Source organism: Platalea leucorodia, assembly GCF_965183815.1.
Source record: "Platalea leucorodia genome assembly, chromosome: 13".
NCBI classification, from domain to species: domain Eukaryota; kingdom Metazoa; phylum Chordata; class Aves; order Pelecaniformes; family Threskiornithidae; genus Platalea; species Platalea leucorodia.
The window spans coordinates 16,953,258-16,970,899 of record NC_138835.1 but is presented as its reverse complement, the minus strand read 5'-3'; the positions used below and the strand labels follow the sequence as shown (position 1 = coordinate 16,970,899).

The following is a 17,642-nucleotide window of genomic DNA, read 5'->3' as shown; positions in this document are numbered from 1 at the left end:
GAGGAGCTGCCGGTTATTTTTAAACCAGGCATTGAGCAGCTTGAAGCCTGGCTCAGCAGAGCTGTGTGTAACAAATGCTCTTTAAAGAAAGGCTGTGCATCATCGCTGGCTCTGAGGAATGTTCCTGACAAGGGAAGGCAGCGCTGGGTTCGTGCCGTTAACTCCTTCAGGCACCGCCGCCCCTTTGCGGCTGTCTGTGCTCCCGGGACGCGCGCCTGGAGGGTTGACGCTGCCAGAGCCGGGGGCCACTGCGGCCCCCACCGCTCGCCCTCCCGGCTGCAGGAGGGGAAAATCCCTGTCCCTGTCTCTCCTGGAGCTCCTGTCCTGTTCGCACACCGTGGGGTGGGCGCTCTCAGTTTCTGTCCCTCGGGAGAGCTGCTGGTGGCCGCTCCTCGGCCCTGCCGCGGGCCGGACCCTTCCTCCCCTCCGGCGTCCGCACTGCAGCCCCGCGGTGGTCCCAGCCGCCCAGCCGCGTTCTCTGGGTGCATTTGAGAAAAGCAGGATGGAGAGGTGTGGTGGTTAAATCCCCACAAGGTAAGGCGAGAAGGACCGCGTGGCCATCCTGGAGATCCGTCTTGAAGGACTCGACCTGCTGCCACGCACGAAGCCTGAGCCCGGCAGCGCCCGCCCCGGCCCCTCACCCGCAGCAGAAGCCGAGGCTGCTGCCTGCCCGGGCCGGGATGGCGCAGGGCAGCTCCTGCCCGTCCTCCCGTGGCGGGAGCAGAGCCAGGGAGAGGCGAGGCGCTGGGCTACAACACTGCACGTGGAGGTTTGATCTGACCTTCAAGAGAAACAGAAAGTGGAGCTGGAGGACGGGTTGTCCTGGGTAGGAGATGCTCCCTGCTCCCCATCCATCCCGGGTCGCGGCCGGGACCGGAGACCCCGACAGCTGCCGGCAGTGCGGGGGTGACTGGGACTGGTGGGGTGCGAGCTCGCCCAGCGGGGTCCCCTTGTGCTAGGACCGTCCCCCGGTTGGGGCGGGCGGCGCCTGGGCCGGGTGCGTCCCCTGCGCCTGGGGCTGCTGCGGGTTCGGGAGCCCTTGGCTGCGGCAGGGGACCACCAGTTCTGCAAGGGTTTTTCCGGTGTTTGTTTAACAGGGACAGGGAGGCTCCCACGATGTTTGTGGGGAGAAAGCAGTAGGGTTGCGTCCTGGTGTGGGAAGTGCTTATCTTCAGCTGCGCCTTGACCCCTGTTCCAGGCTTGAGGCAAATCCTCACCCTCCTCTTGCATCCTTGCTCTCAGCCACCCCTTCTCCCTCGCTCCCAGGTTGGGTTTCTTGTGCTTCGGCTGCTGGCTCGTGCTTTCTCCGGCCGCGCTGGCAGCTGCCCGCGGGCGGCCCCGGCGAGAGCCTGGGCGTGCAAAATCTGTTCGTTCAATTTCCTGTAGGGGTTTTCTCTCCGGTTCTTCATGCGCAGTCGCAGCGCGGTGCCGTCGCTGCTACGGGAGAAACGCACCGGGAACGCGTGGTATCTGCGTTAGCCTCTGGGGCCGTGCCGCCTTGGAGGCTGATCCCGGTTTGTCCCGTGCCGTGGGTGCTGCGGGACCGGGAGAGCTGCGGGGGTCACTGCGGGGCCCTGCACCGGCTCTTTCTGGGTACGACCCCTGAGCCGCAGAGCACCCCGAGAGCGCCGGGCTGTGCCGGCTCTGCAGCTCGGGGTGGAGGGAGGTGCCTGAAGCGGAGCCGACAGCGCGGCTTTAGCGCGGCAAACACCGGCCACAGCCATAACCCCACAGCTTCAGTGCTGGGCTGGGGTGAACTCGCCCCCACCCGCTCAGGCACTGGGCAAGGAGCTGCTGGGTGCCTCCATTGGGAAAGGATGCTCAAGAAGAGCTGTGATGGCTTTAAAAGTGAAAAATAGACTTTTTATTCAGTGCTTGCATAGTTAATTCATGTCAAAGTAACTTCCCATCCCTCACCGCACAGTGCATGCAGTGACAGGAAGGGTTATTAAAGCGAATACCCTGCTTTACCTATGCAGTAGGGTTTTATGCAGCATGTATTTATATACCTATAAATAGATTTGTTATATATGTATATATCGTATGAACAGCTTTGTGCTCACAGTATACCGAATGGCATTCAGAGAATTGTAACAGCAGGCGTGAGCAGGGCTGAGGTGCAGTCAGTGCGGGAGAAAGGTGTTCTGGTGTCTGGTTCATGAAATCTGCTCTGCGGCCTGGGGCTGTCGGCGCTGCAGGAAGAGGAGGGGGCTGCCCGCTGCCGGCCGTGCTGGGCTCGGGGGCTCCGGGGGTCCGTGCTGCGCCCAGGCTGGGGTTCAGGCAGGAGCGGGGCGTTTCCACCCCGCAGGGTGAGGGAGAGGTGGCGACGCGAGCGGCTGCTGCGGGGAGCCCCTGCACGCCCCCAGCACCGAGCGCTCCCGGGGAGGAGCGCGGCACCGTGGCCGCTGCGTCGGGGTCAGACTGGGCTTCGGCAGTCGTCCTGCCGTGCGCCGCTGGGACCATCTGGGGCTAAAGCGAGTCAGGGGCCAGCGAGCCCCCAAGCGGGAGGGGAGGCAGGGTCTCTGTGGTGGGGGGCCGTGGTGGCCGCTCACTTGGGCTGGGGCGCGATGATGACGTTCCGGTAGCCCTTCACCCCCGTCAGCTTGTCGCTCTCGAAGTCCACCATCAGCTTGTGCAGCCCCGCCTGGTGCGGCACGAAATCCAGCCTGAACTTGGCCTGCGCCTGCGGCTCCACGGGCTCCTCGCTGGGGGAAGGCAGGGGGTCAGCGGGGCGGCCCCTCTCCCTCCCGGTCACCCATTGCCCTCCCCGTGCCCGCGGTGCCGCAGGACGGCGCTGGGGCCCTGGGAAGCAGGGACCCCCGTGGCGTGGCCGAGCCCCCTCACCAGCAAGGCGTGGGGCAGAGATGCTCCTGCAGGGACCAGCGTGGCCCCAGCTCCCACTGTGCCCATAGTGGAGCCGGGCCTCGGGGGGGGGGGGTTCCGGGCACAAAAATCCGCCCCTGCCCCATTCCCAACAGCCCGGCCGGGTGAAGGGAGGAAAAGCTCTTACAGCTCCTTGACCTGCTGCCCGTCGGTGAGGCCGGCGCCCTCCACCACGAAGACGCAGTTGTGCAGGGGGGCTGCGAGGGGGTTCACCAGGCTGATCTCTGCCACCAGCTTCCGCTTCTGCATCGGCTCCCCTAAAATCTGCAAGCAGGAGGGGTTGGGCCCCAGCACCGCCCTGCCTGGGGCCGCAGTGCTCCCCTTGCCCTGAGCCTGGCAGGGCTGAGGCAGGTCCCTGGGGGTGCAGCCCCACTTGGCGATGCAGGACCTGATGCCTGAGCCCCACCACGGTGGGGCTGCCCCAGCCCTAGGGCTCAGGTCACTGGGACCCAACCCCCCAGGGTGACTGCAGCAACCCCCTGTCAATGGGAAATGTCCCCCCAAACTCGCCTGGGACAGGGTGCTGGGCACTCACCCTGATCTTGATCTCTGGATTCTGGATGTAGACATCCCTGACGGCCACGACAACGTCACCGGTCTGGTACTCGGTCAGGAGAGCCACCACCTTGATGAGGTTGTCCTGGGTCAGGCTCTCCCTGTACTTCTCGTACAGGACGCGCAGGGGCACGCTCTTCTCTGGAGGGGAAGCAGAGCAGGGGCAGGGCTCGCCTCCTCCCCAGCCCAGCGCCCACAGCCCTGCGCTGGCACCCGGCTGCTGCTGGGGTGCTCTGGGCTCCCCAGGAGCTTCTCCAGGCACCGTGCAACGACAGGAAAGTCTTGGGGGAGCTGGGGTCCCCACCACACTGGGGGTGCTCCTGTGGGGAGGGGGCACTGTGGGGTGGGCACGGCACCACGAGCCCACGAGCAAAACTGCGCTGGGGGCTGTCAATGCTAATCACTTCCCAAAGAAAACACATTACATTTGGCTGTCATCAGCCACCAGATCGCAGCTGCAGCCACCTGCAGCCAGCCACCCTGTGCCCAGCTGGGTCCTCGGGGTGCTGCTGGGGTGCTGGGTGCCGGAGCCACCCCTGCCCACGCAGGGAAGCAGGGACGGCGGGGAGCGACCTTGCAGCCTGACCAGGGCTCCGAAACCAGGCGCCAGAAGTGACGTTCAGGGCGTGGGGAGGGGAAGGAGCCATGTGCCAGGGACCCCGGGGATGCGCCTGCACCGGGGCCCCGGAGGGGCTTCGCGGCCAGCGGTGGGAGGCAGCCGGCTCCCCGGCAGCTGCCCTCGCTCAGCTCTGAGCCTTGTTCATCCCAAAGCCCTGCAGAGACTGGGCTGTCTTGTGCTGGGGCAAAGGAGGCTGAAGGCAACCAGCTGCAGAGCTGTCCTGGGGAAGGGCCCTGGAGTGGCCGTGGCTGCTGGAAGCGCAGCCCATCGTTCCCGGGGCAGGACGGGGAGTGCTGCAGCATCAGCTGGGGCTGTGGGGAGGGGGACAGGCCTGGCCCCCCCGGCTGGGCTCCCCGCACCGGCGCAGAGTGCAGGGGTTCCCTAAAGGCTGCAGTCTGGGGAGTCCTGGGGTCTGCATTCCCAGGCAGGAGCTGGGGGGAGAAGCTTGTAATTAAAGCTTCAGAGAAAACGACGTTGGATTAACTTGTGGATGGGAATGTTACAGACCCTGAAGGCCAGCGGGGCTCCTCCAGCGGGCTGGGCGCCGCGTGGTCCCCGTCCGGCCCCGCAGAGGGCTCCGGAGCAGCTCTGCGGGCGCTGGTGCCGACGTCGCGGGGCGGGAGCGCCAGCACGGGCACAGGCAGTGTCCTGCTTCCCTTCGCGGCGGCGGGAGCGGGCACATTCGTTATTCCCTTAGTGCAGCTCAACAAATAGCAGAGAGCTGAGTGCTGCATTTGTTATGGGCCCTGTTAGGAGAGCAGATCTTGGCGTAGATTAAAAATTAGGCTGTTCCAGGACAGCAGATGTATTATGCTTCCAAGCCCTGAAGGCTTTGTGTAAAACTGACATAAATCAAAACTCTTGTTTAATTACCAGGCGGTAATGCTCATTTGTAACAAAGGCAAATGAAGGTTCAGTGGGCCTGTGCCAGGAGAGCTGCAGCGAAACGCTGTGAGATGTTGTGCCTGCCCAAGGAGGAGCCGCTGAGAGCTTCAGCGCTGCTGGGACCAGCCTGGGACCAGCTGGGACCGTGCTATCGGAGCTGACCCTGGGTCAGGTCCCGCTCTCCCTGCCTGTGGGAAAATCCTGCCGGAGACGCCAGCCTAGCCCAGCTCCGGCTTGGGAAGCAGAGGCACATGGAAGAGCAAGAGAGGGATGCAGATGAGTGCAGCAGAGCGCCCGCGGATGACAGCCTTGGGCTGCGCACAGCTTGCTCACTCGGCACGACGGATGCGACGGCAGTAACTTTTGTCCTGCTCTAAATGCCTCGCCAGCCCCCTGCCTGAGCAATGTTCCTTATCCTTTCATCAAAGGTTAAAAATCCGCAGTGGCAGATAAATGAGGAGGAAGCCCCCGCAGGAGGCATCGCTCTCCGAGCAGCCTTGTGACGGAGCCACGGCTTGCACGAGCCCCGGCCAGCCGGGGCCTTTGCCCACTGGGGCGGCTGCTGGTGAACGGTGCTGACGCGGCGTGGGGCTGCCAGATGGATAAACACGCCGGCACCGGCTCTGGGTGCTGGCTGTCCCTGCCACCCAGCCCCAGGCCATGCTTTAACACTGCTGTTATTTCATGGCATTAAAAAGAAACCTCTGATTGCTGACCTGCCAAACCGGCGGCGGTACAACCAGAGGGGATACAACCGCCCCTGCAGCACCGGGCAGTGCCAAGCTGGAGAAGCGAGGACCGGGAAGGCTGAAAGCGAAAGCCGGCCCTTGGCTCACACCTTGGTTTCAGGGAGGTTCACGCTGACCCCCCAGGTCCTGAGTGGGGCTGCAGGGCTCTGTGTGAGCCTGCAGCCCTTCCCGCTGGTCCCGGCTCCCCGTGCCAACGCCCCGGTGGGACGCGCTCAGCTCTTACTGCGGCTCAGCTGCTGTGCGTGCATGGCGGGTGGCTGGCGGCTGTGACCCGGGGCTCCTCTCTGGAAAGCTGTCAGTGCAGAGCCCAGACCCGGGGGCGGTGGCTCCCTCCCGCTGGCTGCCCCGTCCCCCGGCCAGCGCAGTGCTGCTCTGCTGGGGGGACCCATCCCCGGCACCGTGGCCTCACCGCAGACCCCGGAGATGCAGCTGAACACGGGAAAATTGCTGACCTGACCCCACCCCTCACCGAAGCGTCCTCTCCTCGCTGTCAGCAGGTCTCTTACCTTCCCAGGGCGCAAGGGTGACATTCAGCAGGTCCTTCATCCCGCACTGGGGCCCAACGGTGCCGTTGTAGCTGGCGGTTCGAGCGCACAGCATGAGCCTGCAGACTCGCTCCGAGTCTGTGGCGTTGTTGATGATGGCGAAGACGTCGAAGTCGCAGCCGTTGTTTGCGCCCTCTGACAGCTTGATCTTGAGGTGCAGCCCCTCGTCCGCCTCCCTGAGAGAGCGCTTCTCATGCTCTGCCTTCGCAAACACTTCTCTCTCCTTTTCAGACCCTGTGGTGCGTGAAAATAAACGTGGTTCCAGGGGGGCACCGGGAGGGCATGGTCCGAGCCGCGTCCCTGCTCCCCGGAGCCCTCCTGGTGCAGTTGCTGCATTCATTAACTGTTCCCCCACTCTGTTTCCCAACAGCCGCCGCCCCGGGGCGTCTCTGCCCCCGCTGCTGCCCCGTACCCTCCGGGTACTTGTAGGTGTGGGTGATGTCCTCCCTGCTGTCCCTGCCCACGCTCTTGGTGCTGATGTTCTTCCCCACAACCGAGGAGTGGGTGCTCTTCTTCTGTGAGCCGTCGCGCTGCACCACCCAGTACACCACGTCGGCGTTCACCTCCGCGAAGATGAAGGGGATGTCGTACTTCAGCTGCAGGTCGCCCTCCTTGATGGCTTTGACAGGGGCCGGCCCGCAGCAGAAAACCCCTGCAAGGAGCGGAGCCGCCGTCACCGCCCGGGGTTTGGCCACCGCAGGGGCAAGGCATGGTCGTGGCGGGAGGAGACCCTGCCGTGCCGGGGGCGCGGGGCGGGACGGAGCACCCGCGCTCTGCATGCCGTACCTTCGCTCTTCTCCTGGGGCGTCGGGTCCAGCGCCTGCCACCCATCATAGCCGGGTGCCAGGTCTGGACGGGCCATCCAGGACTCCACCCAGCAGTGGAAGTTCCTGCAAGGGAAGCCAGGACATAGGGGCCTCAGCCTCCCCCAGCGCCTGCCGGGCTCCGGGGAAGAGGCAAATGCTGCCTGGGGGGCGGGCGGGCTGGGGGCCCACCATGCTGCTCACCAGATCATGTCCTTGGAGCGCCGGTCCTCCTCCCCCATCTCGTTGAGGTAGCGGTCGATGACCAGGTTGCCGTTGGTGTCGTGGGCCGAGTTGTAGTTGGTCACCACCCGGCTGGGGATCCCCAGGCACCGCATGACTGCGGGGAGGCAGGGCAGGGTCAGACGGGGTCCCCACGCCGGGGGTCCCGGCTTTGCACAGCTCCTGTCCCGGGCAGCCCCAGGTTTGCACAGCCCTGGGTTTGCACAGCTCCCAGCCCATGGAGCCCCAGGTTTGCACGGCTCCTGCCCTCCCCTTTCCCCCTCAAAGGGGTGCCCAGGGATCGATCCCCGGGACGAGCCGGTTCCTGCAGCCGCCGTGGGACTCGGCGTGCCGCAGGCGAGACGGGTGGCACGCGGCACTGACAGTCTGCCGGGTTTTGATATTGCAGTAGAAAAAAGGCACAAAAGCGGCTGCGAGTGCTTTTGAGGGAGTGCACAGGCAGCAGCGTGCTGCAACCTCTTATTTAATCTCACAGCTGCCTTTTACTGTGAGCGGAGCTCCCTGGGGAACAGGGAGGTAGTTATAACGCTTCAAAGGAAGGCTATAAACTTCTGTGAGTTGCAGAAAATCCACTTCAGTTTTCTGCTATTTCTCTCCTCTAAAAAGGATCTCGCCTATCTGTGCTATATAAATGCACACACGCACTCATGCAATCCTGTAAGCGCAGCGGTTTTCTCAGGGCGCTTGTGAGCGTGCAGGAGTGCGTGTGCACTTAACAGAAGCGAGCTGGAGTTTTTCTTCTCTTCTGCCCCAGCCTGACTGCGCCGGTGGCAGTGAAATTATTTTGATCAGTGGATTCGTGACTTTATTGCAAACTTGACCTTAAAGGCACTTTCCTTCTCCTGTGCCATGCATCCAGCCCCTCCCTCTCTGCCTGGCTGGGGAGGCAGCGCTAATTGAAAAGCCAGAGCCCTTTTGGATCATTTTTTCCCTCCACTTCCTGATAAATTAGAATAACAGGGAGCTTAATTGCTAAGCAATCATCGCAGGCTGATTGTAATCAGCCCCAGCGGTTCCCTCCTGCTGCAGCACAGGGAGCGGCTGGAGGGCAGGGGTGGGAGATGGGGGACACGGGTGACCCCGTCCTGCAGGGAAGGGGAGACATCCGCCCTCACCGGTACACGCCACGGCAGCGAAGACCCAGCACTGGCCGTACTTGACTGGCTGGCACCCAAACTTCTTCCACCTCTTGAGAATATCCACGCTGCCGATCCAGGCCATCGGGCTCATCCCATCTTCGTAATGGTTGTCCCACCGCCCTGCCAGCACCCCCCGGTCCTCGTCGTTACAATTTACCTGCGGCAGGACAAGAGGGGCTGCGATGGATGGATGGCTGGGCAGAGAGGGGCAGGAGCAGGTGAGGGAGGGAAAGCGCCTTCCCCCAGCTCACACGTGCTGTCATCCCCATTAACCATCCTGGAGCCGTGCAAGAGCTCGCCGGGACGCAGGCGGCCGTGGTGCAAGGGGTGGTGCTGGCAGCCGGAGCTCCGCAGGACTCACCATGGCGCTCACCACCCTGCCGATGTACACGGGGTCGTTGCGGCGGGAGCAATCCCGGTTTTGGTCCCTCAGGAATTTGGGGTTTGTGTCCAGCAGCTTGAGGCAGATGGACAAGATGTCGTCCTCGAACTGGTGCAGAGTGGGGGGAAAAGGTGTGTGAGGTCCCCGCGGTGCACGGGGGCTCTCCCGCCTCCGTCCTCCCTCCCAGGCTCACCACGGTGCCCCTGCAAGCGGAGCTGCTGGGGACACAGGGGTCACGGCCCCCCCTCGCCGAGCCAGCACCCGCTGAGTGACGGCCCCCATCGGTGCCACCGCGACAAGGGGCTGGCGCTGCGGCCGGCGGAGGCTCAGCCTGCGAAGCTCAAGGTCGAGCTCCCGCCCCTGTGCCAGAGCCAGATCCTGCTTCCTGCAGCTGCCGCTGCACGGGGGTCAGGCACGGACCTGACCTCCAGGGAAAACCACCTATTTCCCATCACCGGGTGAGTCACAGCCCTTCCCGGAATCGAGGCACGGATCCTGCAGGGGCCACGCGCACCACCGGCCCCACGGCCCCTCCGGGACAGCCCGGAGCTCGGGGAGGGCGGTCGGGCTCCCCCAGCGCTGGGGTCCCGGTGCGGCCGTGGCGGGGCTGCAGCTTGGGGCGCAGGCGCTGCCTTATCGGTGCGGCCAGCACGGCGCCGGGGAGCGCATTATCGGGCGCCGGCTCCCGGTGCAGCGTGGCCACCCCGATTAGGAGCGTGCGGCCCCAGGGCCAGGAACGCTCCCCTCGCTCTGCCACGCTTCGAAGTCAGCGTGTTCCCCTCTTGGAAATGAGATCCTTGTTTGTCCCGCAGCCGTATGGCGGGGCCGGATCCTCCCCGAGGTGCTGGCTGCATTTGGGGTGCAGGTTTTGGTGGGACACAGGCGGCACTGCCAGGGCTGCACAGGCTGGGCTTGGCTGGGGGTCCTGGGGGTCCCGGGGGGCTGTGCCCGCTCACCTGGCCGAAGTTCCAGGGGACGGAGGTGATGTAGTCGCGGGCGCCCTGGTAGATGAGCCCCTGCTGGGACAGCACGTACTCGCAGCGCTCGTCCTCATCTCGGAGGAAAACCGTGTCCTCTGCGGGAAAAGCGAGAGATGGGGACGGGGACAGGGCTCTGCCCCGCGCCCCCGGCCCCGCTCAGCGCTCCCCCCTCCCCGGGACGTGCCAGGCAGCGGCTGGGGACGGGTCTGCGTCTGCTGGGAAATGAGGCAACGGGGCCTGGAACTGCTCCCGCCTGAGAAAGCTGCTGGAGAATTTCAACCCAGTTTGATTTCGGCTGATGGGAAAATTTCAGCCGGCTTGTGGTTTTCTTTTCCACTCTTTCTCATTTCTCTCTTTCTTTCCTCCCTTTTGTTTTATGGAGTCGGGTCTTTTCCCAGGAGGGGAAACCGTCCTGGTGGGAGAAGCGAGCAGTGGGAACCAGGAGCGCTGGCTGGGATCACAGCTGAAGCCATTTTGCTCGCACAGCAGTTACTGCTGGAAAAATCACTATTTACTGGAAATGTTTTCAGAAAAAAACCCAACACATACATCCCCAGCGCCAGCGCTCGGCACGGCCCTGGGCGAGCCAAGCTTCCTAAAGCCCCTTATCTCGGTGGAGCCAGCACCAAGCCTTTGGGATTCAGGAAATCGGCTCCGTCAGCCCAGGTCTGGGCAGGTGGGGCTGGGAGCGGGGCTGCTCCTGGGGCAGAGGAAGGACACGGACAGATGAAAATCCTGGCTGTTGTTTGCCCAGCGTCACTAAGCCCTGCAGTACCCATCCTTCCTTGTGTCAGGCTGCCTGAATTTTACTGGGACAGTGACACCCCTGGGAGGAGCCAGGGCTGGTCCCTGAGCCCCCAGCGGGGTGATCTGGCCCGGGGGCAGGTGGGCAGGGCTGGGCCAGGTGGGGGCAATTAATTAGGGGCAATTAAGTAGGGGCTTTTCCTCTGCCCACTGTCTGGCTAGGAGCTGCTGCTGGAGGCTGCCCAGGGCTTCACATCAGCTCTGCAGAGGTGAGCTGCTGGGGGGCATTGCACGGGGGGGCAGCCTGGATGGGGTGCCGGGTGTTTGGGGTGCTGGCAAAGGGGCTGTGTGTGTCCTGGGGTGGGGCCGGTGCTTGCGGGCCCAACCTGCTGTGGGGACCACACAGAGGTGGAAGCAAAGTAGGGATTTCTGCTTTGACCTGAGCTCAGGGCAGGGCTTGGGACACCTGGGGTCTCAACAGGGTGAGACCCGTGGGTACGTGCTGCCCCGGCAGAGCCGAGGGGTGGCCTGTGCTCCCCTTTGGTCTCAGGAGGGTGAAAGGCTCACCTGGGTGCCAGGCGTTAAAGAGCAGAACGAAGTCCCCGATGTGGCAGCTGGTGCCCTGGTAGCCGGTGGAGGTCTCCAGCGTCAGGCTGTAGCGGCCGACACAGGCGCTGGGGGGGGAGCAGAGCGAGATGGAGAGGGAGCCCCCGTCCTGCTGCTGGACCACAGCGCTCCAGCCCGACTCGTCCGGGAAGTCGGTCACGGCAAAGTGGGACCTGGTTCCTGATGTCTTGATGGGGCAGGGCCCTGCCAAGAAAGAGCACGTCAGCTCTCCCGGTGCTCCAGGGGCCCTGGGAGCCCCGTGCTGCCGGGGCTGCACCAAGGGGACCCGTCCCACCAGTGCCCCGCAGTGCTCCCGTGCCCTCCGCCCTGTGGCGGCTGCCCGGACCTCGGCTCTTGCAGCCCGGGAATGTTTGCTGTTTGGTTTGTCGGGTATCGGGGCACGGGGCAGCCCAGCCGTGGGACGTTCAGGCACGTCCCTTGCTCTTTGGGAAGGGGCAGGACGGAGGGACTCGCCCCGCGAGTGCCCCAGGGCCAGGAGAGCGGAGGGAGTGCTCGCGCCCCAGGGCCATGCCTCCTCTGCTCGGAGCGGAGCTGCCAGGTCCCTGTGCCCGCACAGCCCGGTCCCACCGCAGCCCACGGCGTGGGGGCCCCGGCAGAGCCCAGCTGCTGACACTGCAGCCCCCATCGCCGGGGTGCTCTCAGTGGGAGCCCCGCTACGTGCGTGCAGCCCCAGGCGTTGCTGTAAACATCCCACGATTAGCGATTACATCAGTGGCCGCAGCGCTTGGGCCCAGGACAGCGTGATCCCTGCCGGCCCCTCCGAGCACGAGGCTGCGTCCAAGCCACCTGCGCCGAGCCAGCTCCAAACACCACTCCTCCGGGGAGCGGTGACGCCCAGCCCCGGCGAGCATGGCTCCGTGGTGGTGCCCTCGGGCTGATCCCCCGCCAGCCTTCGCCCGCAGCGTGGGCAGGGCGCCAGGCGAGTCACCAAAAATACTCATGAACTCATGAGAGTGACACAGTTCCTCCTCTCTGTCCTTTTGGGGAGGCTGGGCTGAGCTAACCCTGTCCTTCTGGCAAGGGCCAGCCTGGCGCTGCTGTGGGGACAGACAGACATGGGAGCCTGCTGCCGCCTCCTCCTCCCTGCCTGCAAAACCCACGGCATCCCCAGGGGCCCCAGGCGCCTGAGCAGGGCTCTTCAAACACGGCTGCTTTAAAAATACGGGCTCTATTTTTGCACGGAGCTGTTCCCCTCTTTCCAGCGGGAGGTGGCACGTGGCCTTGCTGTCCTGGGGGCCAGGTCTGGTGGCCCCTGCCCTGGCTGCACCGCCCTGGTGAGGGATGTGCCGGGGCCACCTCCGGCGCAGCCGCGTGCCTTTGCGAGAGCCGAAGCACCCTTGCCCTTTTTCCGCAAGCCCCGGGGCTGCGCTCCAGCCCGACAGCAGCTGCTGCCAGCCGCTGCCTTCGCTCAGGGGCTGTGTGGGGGCTTCTCCTGGCTTGCAAAACCAGCGTGGGGTCGCCCGGGATGCAGCAAGACCTCGTAAAAACCTGGTGGGTTTCAGCGGTGGGCAGGCGGACCCCCACCACAGCTGGCTTGGGACGGGGGGAGCTGCCAGTTCAGGGCGAAGCTGGGGGGCGCCGGGTTTGTGTTTGTCACCCATGGCAGGATTGGAGCTTTTGCGGGAAAAGAGAAAGAGCATTTTATGCTGTGAGGAAACCCGGGTGCAGTTGCACTTTGAGTTCTGGCCTGGTTGACTCGGCAGGATGCTGCAGACCCAAAATAACTCTTGCCCAAGAAAGAGCTTCCTCTCCCTTTGCTCCGAGCTGGCAGGGGCTGAGCTCCCGCCTGGCGGCTGCGCCCGGCTCTGGCCGTGGGAGCGATGTCCCTGTCCCCACCACTGTCAGCGGGCTCTCGCCAGGGCCACGGCAACAGCGGGAGAAGCCCCCAGCGTGGGGCACAGGGACCCGCGCGGCTGCGCCCAGCTCCCGTGCGCCGGCTCCGGCACCGCTCAGGGGGGAGGCGCAGCGGGGCTGTGCGCTGGGGAGGCTCAATGGGAACGCTTCCTTTCTCCAGGGCTTGTTTCCTGAGCAAACCCCGCTCTGGGGACGTCTGAGCGATGGGGACAGGGGTAGCCGGGTAAAAAGACCGTCAGCAAAAGCACTGTGAAACCCTCTGGCTGAAAGGATTTGCTTTTGCTGATGTTTCTCAGAAGGGCAAGAGACCCAGGCGGGTTCCCTGGCCCCAGCCAAGGCAGTTCCCAGTGAGCTAGCGGCTCCCGTGTGGCCCCGAGTCTGGCTCGGCCACGGGGAGGAGGAAGCGGCTTTTTGTTACATTTTGTTATCACCTGCCTTCAGCTCTTGTTATGGAGCCGGGTTTCTACCTTTTCTCTCCATCTTGGTATAAAAGCTGTGCACAGCACCAGCCTCTGCCAGGAGGGGATGGGGGGGAGACTGCGTGAGATGGGGCAGGCGCCTCGGCCCGGGACCCACGCGAGCCCTCGGGCAGGGGGCAGCTCGCCCCGCCGCAGGTGCTCGCTCGCGGCGCAGGGCATGGCAGCACTCACCCGTCTCCACGTTGAAGGCGAGTTTGTCCACCCCTTCCTCATAGTCTCTGCCCGAGAAGTGCAGGGTGATGGTGAAGGGCTGCCCCCGCCGCACCACCAGCTGCTGGCAGCCCATCTCCGCCGTCCGGTGCTCCCGGCCGTTGCGCTCGCACTGCAGGTCCCATGTCTCCAGCACCAGATCTGCAAAGGCAGCAGCGCGTACAGCTCTCTGCCACGCGCTCCCGGCTCCAGAGCGCAGCCGCCTCTCGCACACGCAGCCCCTGCGGTTGGGCTGGAAGGGATTGCTATTACCCTCACCCTGAGCCCTGGGTTTTTGGACCTTGGTGCTGGGGTCCGGCAGCCTCCTCCGCCCAAGCTGCCCTGTCCTCCCCCGGCGTTCCTGGCACAGCCCTGGGCGCTGTGGCCGTGCTGGGCTCTGAGCATCCCTCCTGGAGGGCTCTGTGGGCGCTGGGGCAGGGGTCCTGCAGCCAGCCAGCAGCTGAGCTCACGGCGAAGCGCTGCCCGAGCTCGGTGCTGTATTTCTTGTGCCGTGGGGCTGCCCTCCACAGTATCGCTATGGACGAGGGGCACCGTGTGCTGCCAGAGCCGTGCCAGGTCTGCAGCTCACGGCATCCAGCGCTGGAGCAAAGCCCAGTGCTCATTTATGCTTTCTGGGAGGTGTGGGGCCCATCGGCCGGGGTTTGCTGTCTCTGTTCCCCCACTCCAACCGAGCGCCGCTGAGCCCGGAGAGTGCCTGGGATGGTTCTGTGCCTCAGCCAGGCCGAGGGCAGCTCTCTGGGCAGCTTTACCGCTCCGTGACTGCTGACAAATTGGAGAGATGAACTGTAAATTCGGTGACAAAGAGGATGTCTGATTCCCTGGCCTTGGGCGCTCTGCCTCCCAGCCTGGCCGCCAATGCAGGCAGGACTATGTGCCGGAGCCGCCGGCGGCCGCATGCCTGCCGCCCCAGGCGCTGCGCTGGAGCGATGCGATATCGTTCATCATTGCTCAAGGCCAGTGACCCTTGAATGCTCTGCCGTCAGACCGGTTAGTTGCCAGAATAAGCAAAAGCGTTTAGTGCAGGAGAGCAAACAGCGAGCTCAGCGCCAGCCAGGGACCGGGGCGGCTTGTGAGGGGCGATGCTCTGCCGGCTGCCCTTGTGCCACAGCCCTCCCTGGCTGTGCCCTTCCTGGTGCTTGCATGCCAGCAGTGGTGGTCATCGTGCCCTCCTCGGGCCAGTGCCAGATGGAAACGGCTGACCCTGAGCTCGCCGTTCCCACAGCTAAAAGGAAACCCCACTCCTGGCTCTCCAGGCACAGGGACACCACAGCGTGCACCGGGGGGAGGCAGACAGGCTCATCGCTGGTCCCCACTGCGCTGCGAGAGCTGCTGCAGACAGCCGGGGCTGTCCGCAAATAAGGGCAAGGTCCCTCCAGCTGGTCCATCGGGACCCTGGAGTGGGGACAGAGCACAGAAAGGACCTTTCCCTTGCCACCTCCTGCTTTGTGAGCAGGAACACGCTTCATGCTAGAGCGCACGAACTGTGTGAGTGCAGCCCTCACTGACACCGAGCCAAACTCATTGCAAATAAGTGTTAGAGCAGGACCAGCGTTGCTCCTTGTCCTGGTCACCCAGGGTTATCGTCCTCAGCAGATTTAGCAAAAAGTGGAGAGTTTTTCAAAGTGCAAGTGCCTCTTCCCAGACTGATCAGCACCAAGAGATGGGTGGGGAGGGGGCTGCGGTGCTGCCAGGGCATGCAGATGGCAGCGGGGTCCCAGGCACGGCCGTGCTGGAGCAAGGGCTGCCCGGGGTGTAGCGGCTCAGCTTTGTGCCAGGTGCTGGCAGTGCCTGTGCCGGTGCAGACCCCAGGGTCCCCCGTTGGCAACACTGCTGTGGTGCCAGGAGCCCAGTGAGCTGGGCCAGCCCGCGGCGCTGCTGGGCACCAGGGCAGAGCGATGCCTTCTCGCCCGGAGGGCTGTGCGTCCATCGGTGTCGCACGGTCCCGTTTCCTGGGGCTCTGGGGGAGGCGGGGGTGTCTGTGCCCCCTCACGCAAGTCCGAAAGGCCACCTGCGTGGAGGGATTTCTGAGGGCCAGAAGCGTTGCCTCTGACTGAGCCTCCAGGAATCCTCCTTAAACCAGGGTGGGACGTAGGCACATGTTCCTGGTCCAGCTGTCAACACTCTTCTCCGAGAGCACTTAAAGCTTTAAATAGCACCAAACTTCATTCTGCAAACACTGGCATCGCTCTGGCTGGCGGAGAGCATTGTGGCTGCGGAGGGAGGGAAGGGAGCAGACCCTGCGCGAAACCACGCTTGTCTTGTCGTTGCCATCCTCTGTTTCTGTCTTTCCCACTCCCCACCGCCCTTTGCTTTCGCTGAGAGTTGGGTGAGCCGGCGCTTGCCCCGAGCGAGCGGCTCACGGCTGGAGGAGCCACCGAGCCCCGGCGGCGGGAGCACCCCGGGACAGCGGCGGGGGAGCCGCGAGCGGCCAGCGCTGGCCGCGGGCCAGAAGCCCCGGGCACCTGCGGGAGGGGATCGCCCTGCGCCCCTACCTTCGGCCATGGTGCCCTGCGCCGGGGTCCCGGTGCTGGTCCCGGTCCCGGTCCCGGTGCTGGTCCCGGTGCTGGTCCCGGTGCCGGTGCTGGTGCTGGTCCCGGTCCCGGTGCTGGTGCTGGTCCCGGTGCTGATCCCGGTGCTGGTCCCGGCCCCGGTCCCGGGGAGCTGCCCCTCAGCGCCCGCCGCCCGGCCCCGCCGCTCGCTCCATTTATACCGCGCCCGCCGCCGCCGCGCACACCCCCGCGGCCGGGGATGGCGGAGGGAAAGAAAGGGAAAACAAAGTTTCCAGGAAACGGAGTGGTTTCGGTCCCACCTATTTAAAACACCCCCACCCCCCCACCACCACCCCCAAAAAAAAAGAAAAAAAAGAAAAAGGGCGGCCGGGGGTCGAGCTCCCGCCCCGGCCCCTGCGCGGCCCCTCGGCCCCCGGAGCCTCCCCCGGGCAGGGGCTGGAGCCGCTGCCGGGTAAGAGGAGGGGAAAAAAAAGGCAAGCAGGGGGAGGAGAGGGGCTGTGCAGTTTGCACCGAGGTGCCAGAAACTTGGGGAATGTTTTCTCCTTATAAAGTTTTCTTCCCTCGTGCTTTATCTCCATAGCAGGTCATTTCTGGCAAGAGAGAGATTGCTGCTCGGGATTGCAGCGGCCGGTCCCCCTTCCCATAAATGCGTCCCCAAGAGACATAATGGACGGAGGGAAAATGTGCTGGAAACTTTGCTGCTTGAGGGAAAACGTGCTGGAAACCTTGCTGTTTGCTCCGGGGCACGGTGCCAAGGGGAGGTGTGCACGGAGCCGGGACTGGCGCTTTCCCTGGCAGCCCTCGCCCCATGCGCCGGATCTCGCTCTCCTGCCCGGGGGTCTCTGGCCCCATGGGACTGCCAGCGGTGCTGCCTGGCCTGGCCTGTCCCTCCCTGTGCCCCCCGAGGGTGACCACGCGCACTCGAGACCGCCTAGCAGGGGCGGAGGGCAGAGACCCCACACCTCCATGGGGCTTGGGGCTTGGGAGTGCCCTCGGCACCTGAGCAGCCATGTGGCTTGTGGTAATAAGGTCTTGAGAAGTCTCACCTCTGGAGCAGGCTTTGTTTAGTTACTGGTTTTTCTTTGTGTGATTTAAGCCGGTCAGGGCTGGGACCAAGGATGGGTTTTGTTCCTGGTGGAGCCCCATGTCAGCCTCCTTTGTCTGGCCCTTGGCTGGGTGCGGGATGCTGCAGCCCCTGTGTCGGAGGCGGCTGCACATGGGAAACCCTCCTCAGCCCAGCGGGTCCCCTCCTGCTCCCCCAGACCCCTCACCCTGTTCCCCTTCCAGAGCCCAGGAGGTTTGGTGTTGGTGCGTCGCTCCAGGGCTGCTGCGGGTACCGAGGACCTTCTTGTGGATGGCAACGTCCTGAAAGCGGCTGGGGTCCGTCACTTGGCGTGCTCCGGGTCGCCCCACAAGGCCCACGCACGGGCTGTGC

General features: G+C 64.5%; 1 protein-coding gene across 3 annotated transcripts; it reads right to left on the bottom strand.

Moving 5' to 3' along the window:
• Positions 1 to 1,837: 1,837 nt before the first annotated feature.
• On the bottom strand, positions 1,838 to 16,514 carry TGM2 (transglutaminase 2). 3 transcript variants are annotated; one of them, XM_082326262.1, is made up of 14 exons: positions 16,273 to 16,512; positions 16,190 to 16,221; positions 13,659 to 13,838; positions 11,095 to 11,337; positions 9,760 to 9,878; positions 8,783 to 8,911; positions 8,398 to 8,578; positions 7,244 to 7,379; positions 7,023 to 7,126; positions 6,649 to 6,888; positions 6,198 to 6,470; positions 3,419 to 3,579; positions 3,011 to 3,147; positions 1,838 to 2,705 (listed from the first exon to the last, which is right to left on the bottom strand). In XM_082326262.1, the coding sequence occupies exons 2-14, from the start codon at positions 16,197 to 16,199 to the stop codon at positions 2,549 to 2,551; spliced, it is 2,070 nt and encodes a 689-aa protein (XP_082182388.1). In that variant the 5' UTR covers positions 16,200 to 16,221; positions 16,273 to 16,512; the 3' UTR covers positions 1,838 to 2,548. The 3 variants fall into 3 exon arrangements, with proteins under 3 accessions (XP_082182388.1, XP_082182387.1, XP_082182389.1); XM_082326261.1 differs by having other exon boundaries at positions 16,190 to 16,512; XM_082326263.1 differs by lacking the exons at positions 1,838 to 2,705; positions 3,011 to 3,147; positions 3,419 to 3,579 and adding an exon at positions 3,590 to 4,803 and having other exon boundaries at positions 16,190 to 16,514.
• Between the last annotated feature and the right edge of the window lie 1,128 nt (positions 16,515 to 17,642).

What these genes read in the sequence shown, in the direction of transcription:
- TGM2 (XM_082326261.1), bottom strand. An exon ending in TCCCCTGGAACTTCGGCCAG is followed by an intron (nt 8,912 to 9,759) that starts GTGAGCGGGCAC and finishes ACTCTGCACCAG; the next exon opens with TTCGAGGACGACATCTTGTC. An exon ending in CACCTACAAGTACCCGGAGG is followed by an intron (nt 6,471 to 6,648) that starts GTACGGGGCAGC and finishes CACGCACCACAG; the next exon opens with GGTCTGAAAAGGAGAGAGAA.